Source organism: Centropristis striata, chromosome 10 (genome assembly GCF_030273125.1).
Source record: "Centropristis striata isolate RG_2023a ecotype Rhode Island chromosome 10, C.striata_1.0, whole genome shotgun sequence".
Classification (NCBI taxonomy): Eukaryota; Metazoa; Chordata; class Actinopteri; order Perciformes; family Serranidae; genus Centropristis; species Centropristis striata.
In genome coordinates, this window is record NC_081526.1 from 32865361 (window position 1) to 32888144 (window position 22784).

General features: G+C 36.7%; 1 protein-coding gene across 1 annotated transcript; it reads left to right on the forward strand.

The window, feature by feature from the left end:
* The first annotated feature begins 9 nt into the window (after nt 1–9).
* On the forward strand, nt 10–20565 carry lss (lanosterol synthase (2,3-oxidosqualene-lanosterol cyclase)). The gene is made up of 22 exons (XM_059342696.1): nt 10–107; nt 1319–1487; nt 2861–2999; nt 3893–4001; nt 4844–4965; nt 5421–5517; nt 7577–7712; nt 8544–8652; nt 9521–9639; nt 9785–9882; nt 10039–10066; nt 11116–11172; nt 12201–12272; nt 12678–12728; nt 13398–13547; nt 14539–14635; nt 15719–15824; nt 15924–15989; nt 16612–16692; nt 16795–16965; nt 18508–18586; nt 19346–20565. Exons 1-22 carry the CDS (start codon nt 94–96, stop codon nt 19481–19483), a joined length of 2208 nt encoding a protein of 735 aa, XP_059198679.1. The 5' UTR covers nt 10–93; the 3' UTR covers nt 19484–20565.
* The last annotated feature ends 2219 nt before the right edge of the window (nt 20566–22784 follow it).

Consider the following 22784-nt stretch of genomic DNA (forward strand, 5'->3'; position numbering starts at 1 on the left):
GAGCAGAAGGGGCAGAGCTTTTAAAACACCTGAAAAGATATTCAGTCTTGTGGTTCAGCGGAGGATTCAACTCTGTATCTGTCAGGCACAAACATGACGGAGGGAACGTGAGTATTTAATTTTTTGTAATGCATAATGTTGACAAAACGACTTGCTTTCGCGTTTTTCGACCGAAACAGTGATGGAAAGGTGATAGGGGGGAAAAAAAGTTAAGTTTCTGTGAAGAAACTGTGGGAAAGGTTAACAAAAACAGTTTGCTGATACTAAGGGTTTCCTTTTAAGTAAAGTGTTTATATATTTGACATTGTTTTGTTGTGTAGCTCTACTTTAACTTCAATAAATATATTTTTTCCACCGCTGTGTGTATATACAGTAGTGTTCAAAATAATAGCAGTCCAATGTGACTAACCAGATGAATCCAGGTTTTTAGTATATTTTTTATTGCTGCATGGCAAACAAGGTACCAGTAGGTGCAGCAGATTCTCAGAAAACCAACAAGACCCAGCATTCGTGATATGCAGCTCTTAAGGTTGTGTAATTGGGCAATTAGTTAAAAGGGGTGTGTTAAAAAAAAATAGCAGTGTCTGCCGTTGACTTTACAAACTCAAAACTATTTTGTACAAACTTTTTGGTTTCTAGGATTTAGCAATCCTGTGAATCACTAAACTAATATTTAGTTGTATGACCACAGTTTTTTATAACTGCTTCACATCTGTGTGGCATGGAGTCAACCAACTTGTGGCACCTGTCAGCTGTTATTCTATATATATATATATATATTATTCTCAGGTTTCTATATATATTCTAAGACTTTAAATATATATATTATCAGACTTTTAATATACATTCTAAGACTTTAAAAAAATAAAAAATAAACTTCCTGAACGGCATGCCATATACATATATATATATATATATATTATATATATATATTATATATATATATTATATATATATTATATATATATATATATATATATATTGTAGTGAAGCTGAAAACATCATGTTATTTAGGGAGGAAATGCTGCATAATATATAGTTATACGTTTCCATCACGCAGAGACACTTTTTGTGCATCAGACATTATAAGATAAGATAAGATATGATATATTTATGAGCAGAGGGTTTTGAACACAGACAAAAATATCACCTGTATTGTGAACTGAATTATTGAGTTCACTATTGACAGGCGTTCACTATTGGGTGGACTTTTTCGTAGCTTGCCTTGCATATACCACTAAATATATAAGTTTCTAGACTCCAATAGTTTACTGAATAGTCAGCTGATCAAACACTGAAATACTTGCTGTTTTTGTAGGCATCTGCGAAGGCGCGGGGGGCCGTACAAGACGGAGCCAGCCACAGACCTGAGCCGCTGGAGGCTGACTAACGTGGAGGGCAGGCAGACGTGGCGCTACGTGGAGGACCAGGACACCCCGGACAGAGAGCAGACCATGCTGGAAGCCCACTCTCTCGGCTTGGACACGGTGGGCTTTGAATCTTGTTTTTTTTGTTGTTTCAAATTGCACTCTGCGCTACGGCCTCCGAAAAAAAACTGAAAAAATACTGACGTCCCACCAACCGTCTGATGCCCTAAATATCGATCATTTTTGGTACTATACTGTATGGATTTTTCCCCCCACCTCTAGTAACTAAGTTAAAATAACACAATGTTCACTTTTTGTTTCACTAGCAACACAATCACCAATCTCCATCAATCCACCCTGACCTCCTCGTATGTGGACTTTAATGCTCTTAATACTATGTCGCCTCACATCCTTCATTGTTCCTGTTGTAATCACAATGGCCACTAGAGGTCTCATAACTTTAAAAAAACAAACATTCTATTAGGAACAGAATTTTGAACAAAATCTACGTTCTGTTGTGAAGAAACTGAACTATGCATTGTTGAATCTTACCCCATGACAGTCCTTCCCGGTACGGCCTCCAGAACGGTGAAAATGCTGTTGGAACGTTAAATATCGATACTTGGCGGCCATGAATCGATATAATATTGCCACACAAAATATCGAAATATTTCAGTGCAGCTGTTCCCAAACTTTTTAAGCCGCACACGCCCTTCTATGTCCCAACAGGGTTGACGCACCCCCAATCCCCCACACCTTCAAAAAAACAAAATGCAATAAGCTTTTTTATAGCCATATTAAAGGCGGCATGTTTAATCATGCTCAAATGACCAGAACACACATATAATTAAATAATCACCATCACAACAATGCGGTCTCACATTTGAATTAATCTGAAACACTGAAACACAGTTTCAATATAATGCAACAAAATGATGCGCTAGCTTCCACTTTTAAGAGCAAAGAGGATAATGACAGGCTCAGGATCAGGGGCAGAAAGCACATAAATTGGGAAAATGTTATAATATTTTGAGCCGCGTTGAACAAAAATTGCAGCAAGTTTAAATGCTTGCAATTTAAACTGCAAGCAAACAACCTTGCAGTGCTAAACCTTGCACCTTGCTAAACAACCCGTCATCATAACACAAGTTGGAAAAATGGAAGAAGATAACTTCTTCTACGCTTCAATTTAAGATGAAGTGCATTTTGAATAAACTGCATTTATTTATTAATTAATAATACAGTTTTTGATTTTACATTTTACAAAGGAAATGTTTATTTACACTTCTTTATTGTGTGGGGGAAAAAATGTAATTGTGTAATTATCAGACCGCCATTACATTTTTCATCTCGCGCCCCCTAGTGGCAGCTCGCGCACCCCCAGGGGTGCACGCACCACACTTAGGGAATCCCTGCTTTAGTGTATCAATTTGACCCCACCTCTAGTTAATGGTAACCAAAGTGGCTAATCCAACTCGTCCTTCTCTCCACAGAGTAAGTTTGTGTCTGGCTCTCCCGCTGCCCTTACAGCTGTAGATGCAGCTCTGAAAGGGATGCACTTCTACAGCCAGCTGCAGGCCGAGGACGGTCACTGGGCGGGGGACTACGGCGGGCCTCTCTTCCTGCTCCCAGGTCAGACACATCATTGTGCTCCACGTCCTCATATTTGACACTTGTAATCTATGTATGGGCGATTTATTCCTTCCACTTAAAAAATAAGTTTATTGCAAAGCCACTATGTGTGTTATTTTACCTTGTGATACTTTAAAAGACAATGTGCCAAACAGAAATGCACACTATTATAGAGTACATTTTGAAAAAGACAAAAACATCTCCATCTCAAAATTATACTATACAAAATTACACTATAATGTGTATATCTCAGCATATAGTTAAATATATTTATTCATTGATGTTCATACTACTACATGCAACAACCTATTTAAACTATTTAACATGCTAAAATATATTTTCTCCAATGTGCAGTATCTGTAAAATGCAAAGTACTTTCAGGAAAACAAACAAACACTAAACATATATATTAATAATAAATGCCAAATAGCAGAAATGTATGTATATAATGTGTATAGAATGTATGTTTATGTCTTAATTTGTATATTCTTTTTCTTTCTTCGATATCTATGTGTCTGTATCTTGAGCTGCCGTTTCCCCACTGCAGGATAAATAAAGTCTGATCTATCTTATCTTATCTTAAAATAATGACTATGTTTCATGAAATGACTCAAGGTTGCAAAATATCTAGAAACAATCTAATAATAATTACTTTATTATCTGAAAAAATGACCTAGTAACTCAAAATAAAGATTTTCTGACCTAATAAAATGAATAAAGTAGTATCTCAGAATATAACCTACTTATTTTGAAATAAAAACTTCAAGTTTGTTATTATTTTGAGATACTGCATACTGCATATTGCATTCGTATTTCAAAAAATGATCACTTAGAACCTGTAAATAATGAGGTAACTTTCTGTCTGTCTGTCTTTCACTGTCTGGGTGCTCCAGGTCTCCTGATCACCTGCCACGTGGCGAAGATCCCTCTGCCTGAAGCCTGGAAGAAAGAGATGGTGAGGTACCTGCGCTCCGTGCAGCTGCCAGATGGAGGCTGGGGTCTGTAAGTCACACTTTCCTTATCTTCAAACACTAGAAGTGGGGTAAAAATACATACAGCATAGTATTGCAATATTATATCAATTCATGGTCGCCAAGTAACGATATCTAGATCGATATCTATACTTTAGTGGGCTGTCAGTATTTTTGACAATTTGAAACTTTTCAAATACATTTTCAAAGGTATATTTATAATATATATATATATATATATATATATATATGTATATTTATATATATTTATAACATAACAAGCATTCATAAACATAAAAAAAAACAATCCCTCCCAATAAAACAACATCCTCTGCAAAAATACAAATACATTTATATATAAATAAACAATAATTTAACATTAAATAGTGGCAAAAATGTAATTGACATTTAAAACAGTGAATAATATACCCAGACTATTCAGAAGAAAATAATATAGAATTCATTAAAAATGAATAAATATTTATACACAAAAACATAAAAAAGAACAGTAACATTAAAACTAAAATATTTGTGTATATATACAATCAATCTGCTGATTTCAAATAACCAGTATTTCATTTGTTCATCATCCCATTTACTCTCATAATTTTGAACTTGGTACTGTAGCTGTAGTACAAATTATCGATTATCTTAAAGTGCAGTGGAATCATCTGCCCTTTCCTGATCAAACCGTCATTATTTTCATCATCATCAATTTGTCATTTGATTTAAAAATGACAAGGTCGTGTTTGTAGTATTGTTACGATACAAGCATCTACACATACCTATTATTGAACTGCTACAGGACCAGTGAGTGACCTACAGTCCTGAAATGTTGCTAATTGCAGCACGGTGTGTGTTTTTGTTTTTCAGACATATTGAAGACAAGTCTACTGTCTTCGGCACGTCGCTGAGCTACACCTCATTAAGGATCCTGGGAGTCGAGCCTGATGATCCTGATATGGTTCGAGCCAGGAACAACCTGCACAGCAAAGGTAGGGAGGGATTAGAGGTGGGGACAATTTTGTGCGACAATATTAAATCGATTCATGGCTGCCAAGTATCGATATTTAGCATCAGTATTTCTGCTGTTTTCGTTTTTTTTCAGAGGCCGTAGCGGGCTCACTCTTAGGAATATACTGGAGATACTAGTATCATATGAAACTAGAATATCTAAGGAATCCATCCAGGATATCGTGTAGGGAAAGTACCGCTCCATTGGATTTTTATCCTTGTCGAAGGGAACTTTCTTTTGGATATAATATTGAATCTTTAAATACTTCCAGAAGTGATGCCGTGTGTCCAAGTTTAATTTTTCCCTCATTCTATTGTAAACTTGCCATCTACAAAACAATCATCTAATATTCTGATGCCTTTTCTTAACAACCATGTCAACTATTGATGCCAGCGTCTTCATACAGAATCTGTCTGTGTGTTTTGTTTTGTACAGGCGGTGCTGTGGGTATTCCTTCATGGGGTAAATTCTGGTTGGCCATTTTAAATGTGTACAGTTGGGAAGGAATGAACACGCTGCTGCCCGAGATGTGGTACGTTCTAACATCCCGTTATATCCCCTTCTTCTCATACGTCATGCTTTAAGTGCATTAAAAAACCTCAATTAAATACATTTATGTTGCCACAATACAAAAGTGGGATTACTTTTAAACTCTTGTATCACTGTGACAATAAAATAATAGTTATATCTTTTTTCCTTGCATGTTCTCTCGATAACATTCCTGTAGGTGGTGCTGTTGTCTGTGCAGCCACAGTTGTTATTGCTGCTCATGCTATCTATGAAAAAGGAGAGTGTCCATACACTGAAATGTGCAACCTCCTAAATGGTTTAGCAGTGGCACGGTTTTTGGTCTTTGTAATGCAAACACAAGAACATGTGCACAAAATGCAGAGAAAATGTGATACAAGGAGATCAGGTGACACAAAATAACAACCATTATTCCAAAACAGTTTACTATGCACATAAAAAACACCCAAAGTACGTGAAGGACGTGAAAGTCAGTGATGCATATTTTTCGATATATATCCAATTTGCAATAAACTGTTTATGAAAAACATGTAAAACATTTGGCAGGTTTAGCAGACAGACCATCAAAGAAAGTGAAAGGAAAATTACATATTGCATTTATTTTTTTTATAATTAGTGTTTTATGTGGAATTTCTCATTTGAACCATGAGGTGATACTTATTTATAAATGACTATTTTTTTCTGCAGATCACCACCCAAAAAGTATAATTTTTTCTACTCTGTCATTGTGAAAAATCATCATATCATAATAATCATCATAGTGACTCTATTTGTTTCATCTCCTGTATATCCTGCACTGCACAGATTTACTTTTAGTGGTCCTGTACTGTCTACAACCACATATTTATGTGTTTTTTATGTGCATAGTAACTTGTTTGGAAATAATGGGTGTTAATTTGTGTTAGGGATTGGCGATATAGGCAAAAAAAAATATCTCAATTTTTTTTTCAATTTTACGATAACGATAATGTGACGATATCCCTTTAAAATGTGATTTCTTTAACAACAAAAAAAGCTGTTAAAATTCTTCTTGCTCACCAGGACATCTATGGATGGACACAATGTTTCAGAACAACAGCTCTTGTTTTTGACTCCCAGTTAAACTTTAATGTAGAGACATTAAATGGGTTAAACATTCAGATTCTCTCTCCTGAGGTAAATTCTGCAGCATACAAGAATGAGCAAATAAGTGGCACATTATCATTTCTTAATATTGTTAACAAAGTGACTTTCATGCAAATCTCCTACAATCTATGCGCCTTTCATTTGTTTTCTTTTTGAGATATTATAAATACTTGATCATATAAAATTGCACACCATCAAAACAACGTTAACGCTAACTAATTGTAGACGAAGCTGTCATTTTTTTTGACTGAATGTTCATCCTGCTGTTTTTCCCTTTGCATGCTGTTTTTGTCCTGTTTGTACCCAGCTGCACGCTTTGAACCTTCGTTGCTTATTCTTGGCAAATTTCCAGTTTTGCTCTTTTTCGTCTTTGTAGGCTGCTGTTGCTGCAGCTTGCAATGTAAATGTATCACTGACTTGTGCAACAGATGGTTTTTCATGACATCAGCTGTTGGAACAGTAAATTTAAACATTTTCTTGAAGAGAGAATTTGCTGAATCATTGCTGTTTTAATTCTCAAATAGTGTGACAACACAGATTGCAGTAGGAAGCTGTCTTTGCGTATGGGCCACAAATAAGATACTTTTTTTCCCTCTCTATTAGTTAATGCAGTAGTTCTCAACCTTTTTGAGTCGCGACCCCCAATTTAACATGCATGTTATCCGCGACCCCCGCTCACTGAACACAATCTTACACGCACAGTTCAGATCACCCAAAAAAGAAACAAAATGACCACAAAAAGACACAAAATGAATAAAAAAAGACACAAAATGACCCAAAAAAAGACACAAATTGACCAAAAAAGACACAAAATGACAAAAAAAAAGACATAAATGACCAAAATAAGACACAAATGACCAAAGAAGACACAAAATTACCAAAAAAAGAAACAAAATGACCAAAAAAAGACACAAAATGATGCGTTTTATGTTTTCCAGGCTGTTCCCCACTTGGACGCCAGCCCACCCGTCCACCCTGTGGTGTCACTGTCGCCAGGTCTACCTCCCCATGAGCTACTGTTACGCTGTCAGACTCGCTGCAGACGAAGACTCGCTGGTGCTCAGCCTCAGACAGGTGCTGCAACCATCTCAGCCCACCAGGGGGCGTGATACTCTCTGATGTTAAACAGTTATAGGAGAGGCTTTGGTTGTGTGCTTGGTAATAACCACAATCATTATCAATAAAACCATGGAAAAATGTCTAGATATCAGCCCTAAAATTAAACTCTTATGAGCTATTATTGTTGTTGTAATTATATTTGTTCAACCAAATGTACAGTACAGGCCAAAAGTTTGGACACACCTTCTCATTCAATGTGTTTCCTTTATTTTCATGACTATTTACATTGTAGATTCATCAAAACTATTAATGAACACATGTGGAATTATGTACTTAACAAAAAAGTGTGAAATCACTGAAAACATGTCTTATATTCTAGTAAGCAAAGGGTGGTTACTTTGAGGAATCTAAAATACAAGACATGTTTTCAGTTATTTCACACTTTTTTTGTTAAGTACATAATTCCATATGTGTTCATTCATAGTTTTGATGCCTTCAGTGAGAATCTACAATGTAAATAGTCATGAAAATAATGAAAAACGCATTGAATGAGAAGGTGTGTGTCCAAACTTTTGGCCTGTACTGTACATTTAGTTGCACCAGGCATTAAAATGAACAAGAAAATCAAGAAAACAACGGTGGTCTAATCTTTTTTTCCATGACTGCATAAGTGCTACCTTATTTTATTACTTTCAGTATTAATGTTTAGTTTTATGCTTTGCCTTCTTACTTATGTCTATTTTTGTAAGGCTGCTGTGCAATTAAGAATAACAATTTGATCACAAAAACACGAATGCATGAGTGTTCCACCATATTCATAACTAAATGTTGCTCTCTGTTTTCTAGGAGCTTTACGTGCAGGACTATGGCACCATTAACTGGCCGGCTCAGAGGAACAACGTGGCAGCATGTGACATGTACACTCCTCACAGCACGCTGCTCTCCGTCGCCTACAGTAAGTGAGCACAACACACTGGGCGCCATGACGACAAACCGCCACCAGCAGAAGCTGCGTGTTGCAGCACATGATGATCATTCACAAGACATTACTTATGCCATAAAAGAATTGTTTGTAACTGTGATGTAGAACTTTCAATTATGACACACAGTTGTTTCCATGCTGCAGATTAGTAATGCACTCATGTGAACCAGAATACATGGGAAAAAACACAACGTATCCCTAGCAACGGGGTGTTTTTGATAAATTCAGAAGTGGTTTTCATTGGGATTTCCCTAAATTTTGCTCAGTAAATCCTCTGAGCCTGTGACTGTTTCTTTTTTTTCAAACTTCTCTTTATTGGGTTTTTTTTTCTTTCGTTCACATACAAAAATAAAGAATGTACATGTTCATTCATGCTTAAAATCAACATGAAAGAGCAGAATGATAGTAGAAAAATAAAGGCAATAAAATTAAAATAAAAAACCCCACAAAAAAAAAAAAAACCTAGGTGGAGTCAAATCAAATATCAAAACAAAAATAAATAAAATAGATTTAAATATTAATAATACAACTCGGAGGATGTCAGGTTTCCCAAAATTTACATTTGTTAATTTTTCACTGGGTTATATTTAGTATAATAATCCATAAATGGCTGCTATATTGTGTAAAAGGTATCTATCTTACCTCTCAGGGTGAATATTATTTTTTCTAACTGCAAATGTTTCATTATATCATTCATTAAAGTTTGATAAACTGGAGGATTTTTTTGTTTCCACTTCAGCAGAATTGTTCTTTTCGCTAACAGTGTCACAAAACAAATCACATTCTTTTGGTTATTTGACAAAGAGAGCTAGAGCCTGTGAATGTTTCTGTTGCCCTGCAGTGGTGCTGAATGTGTATGAAGCCCACCACAGCACCTTACTGAGAGGAAAGGCTGTCAAAGAGCTGTACGAACACATCCAGGCAGACGACCGCTTCACTAAATGCATCAGCATCGGACCGGTACTGTACACACACACTCAATAGAGTTTGGAAATGTCTGTGCTTTACACAGAATCAAAAATACTACAACTTAGCTCCAATTTGAGCTGACAGTGTAGAAAGAAATAGAGGGTGTGAACATGAAGAATTGGCCTTCTCTCCTCAGATCTCCAAGACTATCAACATGCTGGTTCGCTGGTATGTGGACGGTCCCTCCTCTTCGGCCTTTCAGGAGCACGTGTCCAGGATCCCAGACTACCTCTGGTCAGTCAGCCACTGATTTACACAACAAATTAAACATTTTTTTTGCATTAAGTATTCAAGAAAAATGCCGGAGTACTTGTGCTGGATATTCCTTAATCAAAGATGTGCAAGAAAGTATTCAACTAATAAACTAACAGTAAGTTTTCTGTGTTCCAGGTTGGGACTAGATGGCTTGAAAATGCAGGTGAGAGAGTTTGACAGTATACAGATGTTAGAGGTGGGGGGGAAATCGATACAGCATAGTATCGTGATATTTTGCGTGGCAATATTGTATCGATTCATGGCCACCAAGTTTTGATATTTAGCGCCAGGCAGCCGTCAGTATTTTCGCCGTTGTTTTTTTTTCGGAGGCCGTAGCAGGCTCACTTGTAGTAATATACTGGAGATACTGGTATCATATGAAACTATAAGATCTAAGGACTCTATAGGCACCATGTGCGTCAGGATATTGAGTCGGGAAGTTGTCAAAATAACACTGCAAACTTCAGCTTTATTTTTGTTTCATTCAAAAAAATTCAGGTCAGTGAAGCTTGTTGTTTGTGAAAGTTTGATAAAATGCTGCTACATGTTTGATATCAGTTCAGTTCAGTTTGACTGAATACTTTGTTGGTCAGTCTGTGGCTTTGACTCTCATTGAGGAGAAATAAAAAGACTGAAGTGAGATGAATACACTGACAATTTTCTCTTATTTGACAAAACAATTATTGATTGAAATTAATTTTGTCGAGACAAAATGCTGTAAACAGTTAAATCGCAATATATTGTATCAATACTTACCATATCGCAAAATGCTTAAAATCGCAATAATATCATATCGTGACTCAAGTATCGGGATAAAATCCGATTGTGATTCCGCTGATTCACAACTCTAACAGATGTAGTAGTATTTTAGAAGCTGTACAAAGTTTAAAAGTCCCACATTGCGGAAAGTCAGATTTCCATGTCTTTTTTTATTTATTTATTTTTTCCCCTTCTTTCTTCCTTCTTTCTTTTTTTCCCCTCTTTCTTTTTTTATTATAAAGTAGGTCTAGGTTCTATATAAACACTGTAAAAGTATCTAATCACTGCACAAAGCCTGTATTAAGAACCTGAGACTCCTGAAACTAAATAAACTTTTCACCTTCCAATTATTGTCATTTAGTCGAGTTTATGGCTCCATATATTGTATCTGCCCACCATCACTTTGTTTCAGTGAGTGTTTGATCACTTTGTTTTCTCTTGTCTTGTGCACAGGGGACCAACGGATCTCAACTCTGGGATACATGTTTTGCTGTACAGGCTTTCCTTGAGGTAACTAAATACGGCCTCTCATATTTTCAGCGTTGGCTGTGCAGTCAATTAAACAGTTTGAGATTATTTACACAATAGCTCACTACAGGCCTTGGTATGTTGTGATTGTGGTGTTAAATTCAGAACCAAGGTACATTTCTGAACTACAATGTATGTGGTACTTTCCAGTGATAGTGAGGCCAAATTAAAAAAAAAAATTGGGGCTGTAGAATTTTAGCATCAATGAGTAGATTCAACCAGTGGGATTTATTTGAGATTTTGGGAAATACACTTAATTGCTTGTTTACTGGCCAAGAGTAAAAACCAACACACCACCACTCCTTTGTCTGTTAAATACAGTTGTGGAATGTAACTAAGTATATTTACTCAAGCACTGTTCTGAAGTACAGTTTTGAGGTACTTGTACTTTACTTGAGTATTTCCATTTTATGTAACTTCATACTTCTACTCCACTACATTTTGAGGCAAATATTGTAGTTTTTACTCCACTACATTTAGCTGACAGCTTTAGTTACTTTTCAGGTCGAGATTTAAAACAAAAATCATGATTAATTTTGATTGACTAGACTTTTTTTTTGTTATAAAACCTCCTATTACCATTAAGTACTTAAAATGAACCCTATCTTGAGAAGATTAAAATGCTGCTTACATAAATGCATCAAAAATATATTTAGAATATATAAAACAATCTGAGTGGGTCCATTCTGCATAACAAGTACTTTGAATACTTCTTCCACCTCTGCTTGTAGATTATTGGTCAAGTTGAGATGACCCTATGAACACAGCAGTTGGTATAAAATCCTGGTTAAACGTATCATATAGCAGTCGATGATTATTTCATTTATCCTTTATTTGTTTCTCGAGGAGTCATTGAGTGCAACCCCTCATTTACAATGATGTCGAGAATGATGTACAGAGAAAAAACTTGAAAAAACATTCAACACAGTTGCTGTGAAAGGCAGAGTTATTGGTTATCATAGTGTTAAACTTTTTATGATTATAATGAGTTTTTTGTTGGGGTGTTTCAGGCAGGAGCCCAAGATAACCCTCGACTAGCTGAGTGCCTCCGAGACGCCCATCAGTTTCTAACCATCACACAGGTACCACTTAGTCACATGGTTTTCATTATGGAGCATTAATAAAAACATCTTAACAATATTCTACTGGCATAAAATGTTAAAAAGTGTCTGTTTTCACTCCCAAAGACAATCAGGTGTAAACAGTGTAATATAACCCATTGAAGCCTGGAAAGCGGATATGTTGTTTTGTAGTATTTGTATAAGCTCTCAAATACTTTTTGAATTTCATTTCTATCTGCTACAGAGGCTGAAAAATCTATTATTTAGTAAAAGTGTTGACACTTCTGTTGAATTTCCAGAAAAACTTCAGGTTTTAGGGGCTTATTTTAAAATCGCCCAGAGGTTTTACAGGCGTTTTAGGCCTCAATGGGATAAACTACCCGATAAAAGTGATAATATGCCTGACTAGTTTTTCCACTCTGACAGATCCCTGAGAATCCTCCTGAGTACCAGAAGTATTACAGACAGATGAACAAGGTAAAACTAATGATACACACACAATTTTCAACATTATTTAAAAAAAAATAAAAGACTCAAATGCGTTTGAAATAAAAGGCAAAAGTGGCTTCTGACAAAAGTACGTTTGTGCCTGCACTGTTTTCAGTAGTGAAATGTAACATTGGAAAGTACATTTACTCAAGTACTGTACTTTTGTAGTAGTAAAATTTTGAGGTACTTCTACTTTACTTGAGTATTTCCATTTCATGTAACTTTATACTTCTACTGTACTACATTTAGCTGACAGCTTTAGTTACTTTTCAGGTTGAGATTTAACATAATAAACATGATACATTAAAAGTAATTGGACAATTTTTTAAATTCAACCTCATAACAGTATATTAAGTAGTTAAAATGAGCCCTAAAAATGAGAAAATCAAAATGGTGATCAATACAAATAATCCAATAACATATTTACAACATATATAAACAATCTGTGTGGGGTCATTCTGCATAACGAGTACTTTTACTTTTGATACTTTAAGTACATTTTGATGCTGATACTTTTACTTCAGTAAGTTTTGAAAGCAGGACTTTTACTTTTAGTGGAGTAATTTCACAGTGTGGTATTAGTACTTTTACTTAAGTTAGGGATCTGAGTACTTCTTCCACCATTGACTATTTTATCCCTGTGCTGTTATCTGTCAGGGAGGCTTTCCCTTCAGTACCCGTGACTGTGGCTGGATCGTGGCTGACTGCACGGCGGAGGGTCTGAAGTCGGTGATGCTGCTGCAGGAGCTCTGTCCCTCCATCGGACTCCACGTCGGCTCAGAGCGCCTGTATGATGCTGTCGATGTGGTGAGTCTGCAGAGAATCAATGACTGCAAGAATAATATACTTTTTATTACATTTCCTGCTCCATAAGCTAAAGGCTTTTTTGGTAGTGTAAGCACCATAGATTGTATTAAAGAAGTGCATGTAGCCACCATGACATCACCACTGTTGTGAAGCCTTGAATTTGGCATTTTGGCTGAGATTAATACAATTAAATATAAAGTTTTACTCAAAATGGGACAATTATTTACAAAATTACCATTATGCTTGTATTTTCATCGTAAATGCTGCAAAGTTAGACTATTTTTTGATATTTTATGGTGATTTTAAAACAGTAATGTGACCTCTGATGTCATGCCGTCTCAATGAAAATAGGCTCTCTGGGTTCCCACAAGTTGACTCTCATTGTGGACAAATAAAAAGACTGAAGTGAGATGAATAGACTGAGATTTTTCTCTTATTTGACAGAACAATTCTTGATTGAACTCAATTTCTTGGACACAAAACAGTTCAACAAATCGCAATAATATCATATCGTGACTCAAATATCGGGATTAAATTGTATCGTGGGGCTGATACGCTGATTCACACCTATGCTGCAATCTTTTCTCTTTTTTTTAATTATATTATATATTTTTCATAATTAATCAACAGGTTACAGAGGATATGCACAAAACTCCAACCCCCACAACTCATATTCCCTCACATAGGGTAAATCAAAATAGCTCTAATAATATGCACAGAAACACAAACTTGCCAAAGTCAAGAACTTATTACAGAAAGCGAGACACCTTCCAATCCTAAGCGGGGGGCTGGTCCCTTACACACCACTCAAAAAAACAAAATAATATCCAAACCTATACCCTCAACACACAACAGACATTGTTACACAGCATAAATAATACTGCAACCTATACTGCAATCTAACCTGAGACCACTGTTTTGTTGTACTACTGAAACATATCAGCTGTGGTCTTTCAGTGTCCTTCACCACGTGTCTGTTGTCTCCTTGCAGCTGCTGAACATGAGGAACTCCGACGGCGGATTTGCAACTTATGAAACTAAGAGAGGAGGGAAACTCCTGGAGCTGCTCAACCCCTCCGAGGTGTTTGGTAGGTCTGTTAGCATTTAATGCACCTCACTGCCAGATATGTTCAGTCTGAAATTACTCTCAATCCACTCTATGTTATTATACTAATTGTGGTTATTATACATAATTATAAGTCAATGGCTAACAATAATAGAAAGTGGTGATGTTAAAGGTCACTGAGCTGATTTTCTTGGAATCATAGCAATGTTAATTTCATAATAAGAGCGTGATGCAAGTTAGTGCCTGATGGGATTCACAGCTCTTGGTTCTCTGCTCGGTAGTGTTCACGCTGCCAGAACTGTCAGTGTTACTCAGCCGGCAAATATGTAAATGTGAAAAAGGGAAACAAAGAGCCAAATATAAAGATGACATTTCTATCTCCTTTCAACACTCAGAGGTTGGGTAACATTTTCCATTTCACTCTGGATATGTTGAAATATTAGTTTGCCTTTTAAAAAGAGGACGCAGTGGGTGTTGTGAAGGGTGATGTTTTTTTACAGGGTTTGTGACTTTGAGCATTTTAAACCCTTGTGTTGTCTTAGGGGTCAAAAATGACCCTCCATGATGTTTAACAGCAGAGGGAACTCCACAATGATCTTTTTTCAACTTGGAATTCAGTGTTTTTTCCTAGAACGACCCCAACATGAGAAAAAGTAAATCATTGCCTTTGTTCATATTTCCATGACAGATGTACACAAACAGGGTACAAATCTTGTCTTAGGGGTCATTTTTTGACCTGGCAGCTATAAAATCATGGTTGGTTTTAGGAGTTCTTCTCTTGTGTTCACTTGTCATTCACAGCAACATAAATCCTCTGGAAATCAGCAAGCATTGAATAGTCATGATCAAATTATTCCAAGAAGTTAATATGAACAGCTGATAAAAAACAAAGTCACAATATGTGTTCATTGTTCTGAACACCTACATTCTTTATAACTTTCTTTAATCTTTAAATGTTTAGGTTTTTACTTCATCAGAGTGTGGAAATGTTTGGTTGTCCTTGAAAGATCTTGAAAAGTGTTTGAACTTTGCTCTTCAAAAGCTGTATGAACCTTGTTATTAGCAACTCTTTTTCTCCCACACACACAATCACTCACACACACAGGTGACATCATGATAGATTACACCTATGTGGAGTGCACGTCAGCAGTGATGCAGGCCCTGAGGCACTTCCAGAAGGTCTACCCCGAACACCGCGCTCAGGAGATAAGGTATGCTTCACACATACTGTATATCAGTGTTTATAGGTTCAAAATCATATGTGTTGCCATCCCGAGAGATCCATAAATGTGTGTATATTTGGCTTTCAGGTGCACTCTAAGAGAAGGGCTGGAGTACTGCAGGAAGGTGCAGAGGCCCGATGGATCATGGGAAGGGTGAGAATACATTTGCAATTATCCTACCTGATATAATGGACAGGTGATATTTACAGTTGCAAGAAAAAGTATGTGAACCCTTTGAAATGACCTAGTTTACTGCATTAATTTGTCATAAAATGTGATCTGATCTGCTTCTAAGTCCCAAGTATAGACAAACACAACATGCTCAACCTAATAACACACAAACAATTGCAGGAGGTAGCGAAGTCCTTACAATGAAACAAGATTTGAGTGAGGTGTAGAGATACTTTGACCTGTAAAAAACACTTTTTGAGATCGCCATTCACAAGGAGCATCTGCTCATGTGAACCATGCCTCGCCAAAAAAAGAGATTTTTCCGAAGACCTGTAATCAAGGAGGTTCACTTACTACTTACTTACTTACTTTTTCCACCATCACTATGAATGTTTAAAGGCTGTATTCAATAAAAACATGCAATATTATAATTGTTTGCACGGTATTAGGTTAAGAACATTGTGTTTGTCTATACTTGGGATTTAGATGCAGATAAGATCACATTTTATGACAAATTAATGCAGAAAACTAGGTCATTTTAAAGGGTTCACATACTTTTTCTTTGAACTGTAATAGAAGATAAGCCTTTTGTTGTCCTCCTCAGGTCCTGGGGCGTGTGCTTCACATATGGAGTTTGGTTTGGTCTGGAAGCCTTTGCTTGTTTGGGTCACGTCTACGAGGATGAGTAAGACTTCCACTGAGCCATGAGCGTCATTCTTGACCCACAGCAGCAGTGTAATCCTCCGAGCCGACATACTTCATTCCACCGCTGTGCCTTTGTTAACAGGGACGCGTGTGTGGAGGTGCAGAAAGCTTGTCAGTTCCTGCTGGACCGGCAGATGCCAGACGGAGGCTGGGGGGAGGACTTTGAGTCGTGCGAGCAGCGGCACTACGTTCAGAGCAGCAGAGCTCAGATCCACAACACCTGCTGGGCTCTGTTGGGTCTCATGGCTGTCAGGTAAAGCAGCGCTCGACTCAAAGGCTCCGTGTTTACACTGGATCACAATGGAACTGGATATGATGGATTAATCTAGGCCAGAATAAAGCTCGAGGGCGTGACCAAGGGGGGATTTTTGAGACGAGTACCGATACCAATTTTTAAAGGGCGAAAACTTACTAATGAAGTTTTGAGCTGAGATGAAAATTGAGCTTTTCTATGTTGATTTTGCACAGATATGACTTTGCAAAAGTGGTCAAGAGGTTACTTTCTTAAACAAATAACCTTTTTAAAGCATATTAGACATTATTATACAAGAGGTGTGATTCCCCAGAGGCCCCACGATACAATTTTATCCCGATACTTGAGTCACGATACGATATTATTGCAATTTTAAGCATTTTGCGATACAATATATTGTGATTTAACTACATTTTGTGTCCACAAAATCAAATTCACTGCCTTGAACCGGCGCCATCTTGGCTCCTTACAGTATGTACTAGAGGTGGGTATCCCCAGAGGTGATTTTATCCCGATAATTGAGTCACGATATAATATTAGTGCGATTTTAAGCATTTTGCAATATGGTGAGTATTGCGATACAATATGTTTCAATTTAACTGTTTAACTGCATTTTGTGTCCACAAGAAATTCTCAGTCTATTCATCTCACTTCAGTCTTTTTATTTCTCCACAATGAGAGTCAAACCAATAGACTGACCAACAAAGTATTCAGTCAAACTGAACTGAACTGATATCAAACATGTATGGAGGACAACAACTGCAGCATTTTATCTAACTTTCACAAACAACAAGCTTCACTGCTCTCAATGTTTTTGAATGAAACAAAAAAATAGACAAACTTTGTAGCATTGGTTCAACTTCCCAACACGATATCCTGACACACATGGTGCCTATAGATTCCTTAGATCTTCTAGTTTCATATGATACCAGTATCTCCAGTATAATCCTTAAAGTGAGCCCAATACGGCCTCCAGAGAAAAAAAGCAGCGAAAATAGTGGCGGCTGTCGGAACATTAAATATCGATACTTGGTGGCCATAAATCGATATAATATCGCCAGGCAAAATATCAGGATACTATCCTGTCTCGATTTTTTCCCCCACCTCTATATTATACATTATTATACATTTTTGACTACATCACCATGTTTGAAGAAGTAGTCCCACACTTTTTCATGCATCTGGACATTTTATTTGTCCACCGCTCTGCATGATGATGTCATCGTTTCTAAATCACCTCAAGCATCATTTTCTGCATTATATGTTTTGTAAAATAGAAATTTCCTACTAGTGCATGTTGGACAGCATCTGTGATACTGATATATACTGATACATCTGTGATAATAGGCCAAATTCACATAAAGCTTTTAGTTGTGTTATGTATTTATTTTACTCCTGTGCTGTTGCCTTTGATTGTGTGCATGCTATGCAGTTTAATGTGTCTGTACAGTTTATTACACACAACTACAACTTCCAGTTGTTCATAGTAAATTAAATCAAATTGAATTGAACTGAATCCAAATCTCTTGTGTGGACTACCAGGCATCCTGACAGGCGAGCCATCGAGAGAGGAGTGCAGCTGCTCATCGACAAACAGCTGCCCAACGGGGACTGGCCCCAGGTAAACCTCTGAGTCCCTGATTCTCTTATTAATTACATTACGATTAATCAATCAAAATTATTCTCCTTACTTAGGAAAAAAACTTTGTTTGGTGCAGATCCTTGCAAAAATACACCCTATTATCAATTTAATATGTTTTTCAATGAAAATAAGAATAATTCTCTCCAATATTGTAATTTTATATTTATTGTCTATTGTCTACACACACATAGACAGCACACTTTCTGCTGCTACACTCTGTGCAATACAAAAAAAATCTATCTATTTTTACAGTTTAATTATCTTACATTCCAGCGTAAAATCACTGTGAGCCAATGCATCAGAATTTTGTTCAATGTGCATATATCTTTGTATAACCAAATGACATTAAAGTCTGTCTAAGTCTTAATTCACATTGTAATTGCAGTATCAGTCAAAATAATTGCTGTTATAGATATTTTTTCTAAATGCTGCTGCACTATCCTACTCCTATCTTGTATACACTCTCCAGGTTTTAGACATCTTTCTTTTAAATTCTACTAGATAAAATTCCAACATTTATTTTCTTCTCTATAGATTTCCCCTACCTCTCTGTCCTTGATAATTTTACACCACTTTCCCATCCCATCTCATATTCAGTCAGCTTCTTCATCTACCCACATTTCAACCCCTTGTTTACTCCAATTATACTTGGCTATCATCACCAGTATTGCAACAAATGACAATATAAAACACAACAGAGAACTTTAATATGTGCTGTTCTGTGCTTCCCCTCCTCAGGAGAATATTTCGGGTGTGTTCAATAAGAGCTGTGCGATCAGTTACACCTCCTACAGAAACGTCTTCACAGTCTGGACCCTGGGACGCTTCTCAGCGCTGTACCCCAGCAGTCCGCTGGCTGGGAAGGTCAAGCTGTGAAGACCTTTAACAGGTTCACCAGACTTTGTGGACTTCACTAAGGGCCTGTTTACACGACAGCGATCTCAGCTGGAAACGACAAAATATTTTACCAGATGTGCCTTTTTTTTAGACGCCAACAGCGTTTTTTCGGGGCTTAAAAGAGCAAAAAAACTAAACCACCCTCCAGAGTGGAAATCTTAAAAATGCTCCACCGTAGTGTGTCCGTCTAAAGGGTTGAAAACACAAAAGTGTCTCTGATCATCTCATGCTGGCTCTCATCACGTTTTCATAACGTCCATGTTTATTTCAGACAAACAACAACAATCATGTAGGACTATTTCCATCAGTCAGACATTCAAGTTGCCCTGCAGCTCTGAGAACTATCAGAAGTCATTTCAGCAGTTAATTATCACAGATAATAGAACAGAAAAGAGAAGGCACATTCATTTCCTAGGGATTTTTTTCTGTTCTATTCTATTTCAGGCTACTGGAAAGAAAAGTAGGAGAGAAGTGTCTGATGTGCGAGCTCTTGCTAGTGTTGTGTGGCAGTTCCTCACATTACCATCTAGCCACCTGGCTGCATACTACATCGAATTTCACAGACTTTTGAGTAACTGTATGCACGCAGATTTCCACCTGAAGACGCCCGTCTGAACGCGGAATAAAAAGTGAGAACGTAACACCACTTTTGCGTTTTCTGTCGTTTTCACACGAGAGCGTTGTCGTGTAAACGGGCCCTAAAGCAAAACATATCAACAGCCTTCAGAGAACCATGGAAACTGTTTGGTGTTGTGGGCGAACTGTCCTAAATGGATTGCAGCTGCACAATTTCTAGGCGTAGCCCTTTATGTACTTTTGAAGTTTTTCAGAGTTGAGTCCATCAGATTTAGTAGCTCATTTCATTTCTTGAATGACTTTGTGTTGACATTCCAGGACAGCTCATCCAACAGAGCTACTCCCTCAAAAACATGTTGTGATAACCTGCTGCTATCCAAGAGGCCCAGTCACTGTGCTCTGCTTTATAAGGTGTATTAAAACATTTCTGTCCATGCTGCCTTATACCCCTACTATTTGCATTTAGAATAAATAATTTGTCTTGACTGGATGTGTCTTCAATGAATGTACTTGTCTGTGGCTTGTTTTGTGTTCAGCCACATAACCACAGAGCACGTACAGTATACTTTAAGGACACCAAAGCAGTCACAACAGGCGGTCGATCAGGTTTTTCACTTGTATTGATAAAACCAAATAACAGTCTCGCTGCCAAAGCAGAGGCCTTGCAGGGTTGACTACGTGTGTATAAACCAAGTATGTAGACAGTGATTTTTCCATGATGTTTTAACCTTTATTCATAGTGAGGAAGTTGGCAGAGTGGGCACATTTTTCTTGTCAGCGACGCCTTGCACCACCTCCTTCTCCATTGGTATTCATTATACTGTAAACCTTACAGACAAGCTGCTAGAGGGAAAGAAGCAGAAAACAAGTGCACGGCTAAACCAAATTACATACGCCTCACAAATGTAATAATAAAGATGCTAACGGGCGTAGAAATGAAAAAATAATCGGTAACACTTTACTTGAAGGTATCGTCATAATAGTGACATGATACTGTCATAACTGTGACATGACACAGTCATAAACGTGTCATAAACATTATGTCAATGTCATAAACGTTTATGACTGCTGTCATTAAGTGTCATTCGGTTTTTGTCATGACAAGTTGACATTCCTTGGGTTGTCTTGATTATGACAACTTGACTTTAATCAAAGTGACATTACCACAAAATGTCTTTGTCATGGCAACTTGACATAAACAAAATATGTTTCTATATTTGTGTTTATGGCAAGTTGGCATAATGATTATTATAATTAGATGTGCAAGGTTACAGACCAATTCTAGCACTTGGTCATAGATGTTTGACAATTGTAGAATACCGACAAAATACCCAAAACTGACTGTCATGACACCATTGTGACGGTGTAATGAAGATATTCTTTGACCTCAAGTAAAGTGGTAGCATTTTGATTTGTCATTAACATATCACGAAGTACAAACTGACATACAATTACATATGACAATTTTTTTTTTGTTTTCACTACTATTTACAGTACACTAAATTGGAGGAAGGGTTCAGGAGTAGCAATCCAGTACACAAGTTGTCATAATCAAGACAACCCAAGGAGTGTCAACTTGTCATGACAAAAACCGAATGACACTTAATGACAGCAGTCATAAACGTTTATGACATTGACATAATGCTTATGACACGTTTATGACTGTGTCATGTCAGTTATGACAGAATCATGTCACTATTATGACGATACCTTCAAGTAAAGTGTTACCAAATAATCTTACAAGCAAGAAATCTGGCTTTTTAATTGTAAGTCTCAGTAATAAAATTATTTCAATAAGGCTGCAAATTTTCCCCCCACTTCCATTCTACATGGGAAAAGTAGCCAATAAAACATTTGCTCCGAGTTGCAAAGCAAATTTGCACCATTGTATAATGTGGAGTTTAACCGAGGTGACCTTAATGACCAATTCTGTACCGTCAACCAGTAACAGAAATGTCTGGGGGGTTGACCCTACTTGTTTGTCAAACCTGCAGCATATATATACGTGTGTGTCACATCCTGCACTGCTCACATCTCTCCTCGGCCAACTAAGGTCACTCACCTGCATTTGCATATGTGCAGTGGTGGAATGTAACTCAGTACATTACTCAAGTACTGTACTTTAAGTACAATTTTGAGGTATTTACTTTACTTGAGTATTTCTATTTTAGAATAGAATAGAATATATCTTTATTGTCTGTTCAACAGAGCAGAAATTTGTTATAAAAATTCATGCAAAACACACAACAATTACATGAAGTGAGATAAAACAACAACACTTCAGTAAAAACACAACATCAATAAAAAGAATGACGTGGGGTACAGTGTTAACGGCCACTATTTAGTATAACGACTGCAGATGATAGAAATGACTTTTTATAAATGTTTTTATGTAACTTTATACTTCTACTTCACTACATTTACCTTTCAGGTCGAGAACAACATACCATATATGATCAATTTAAAGTGATTAGACATTTTTTTTTAAATTAAACCTCAAAACAGTATGAGAGAAAATTAAAACACTGCTTACATAAATGCATCAGTAATAACAATCCAATAATATATTTAGAATGTATAAAACAATCTGATAGGGTCCAATCTGCATATCAACAACTTTTACTTTTGATACTTTAAGTACATTTTGATGCTGATACTTTTGTACTTTTGCTTCAGTAAGTTTTGAATGCAGGACTTTTACTGT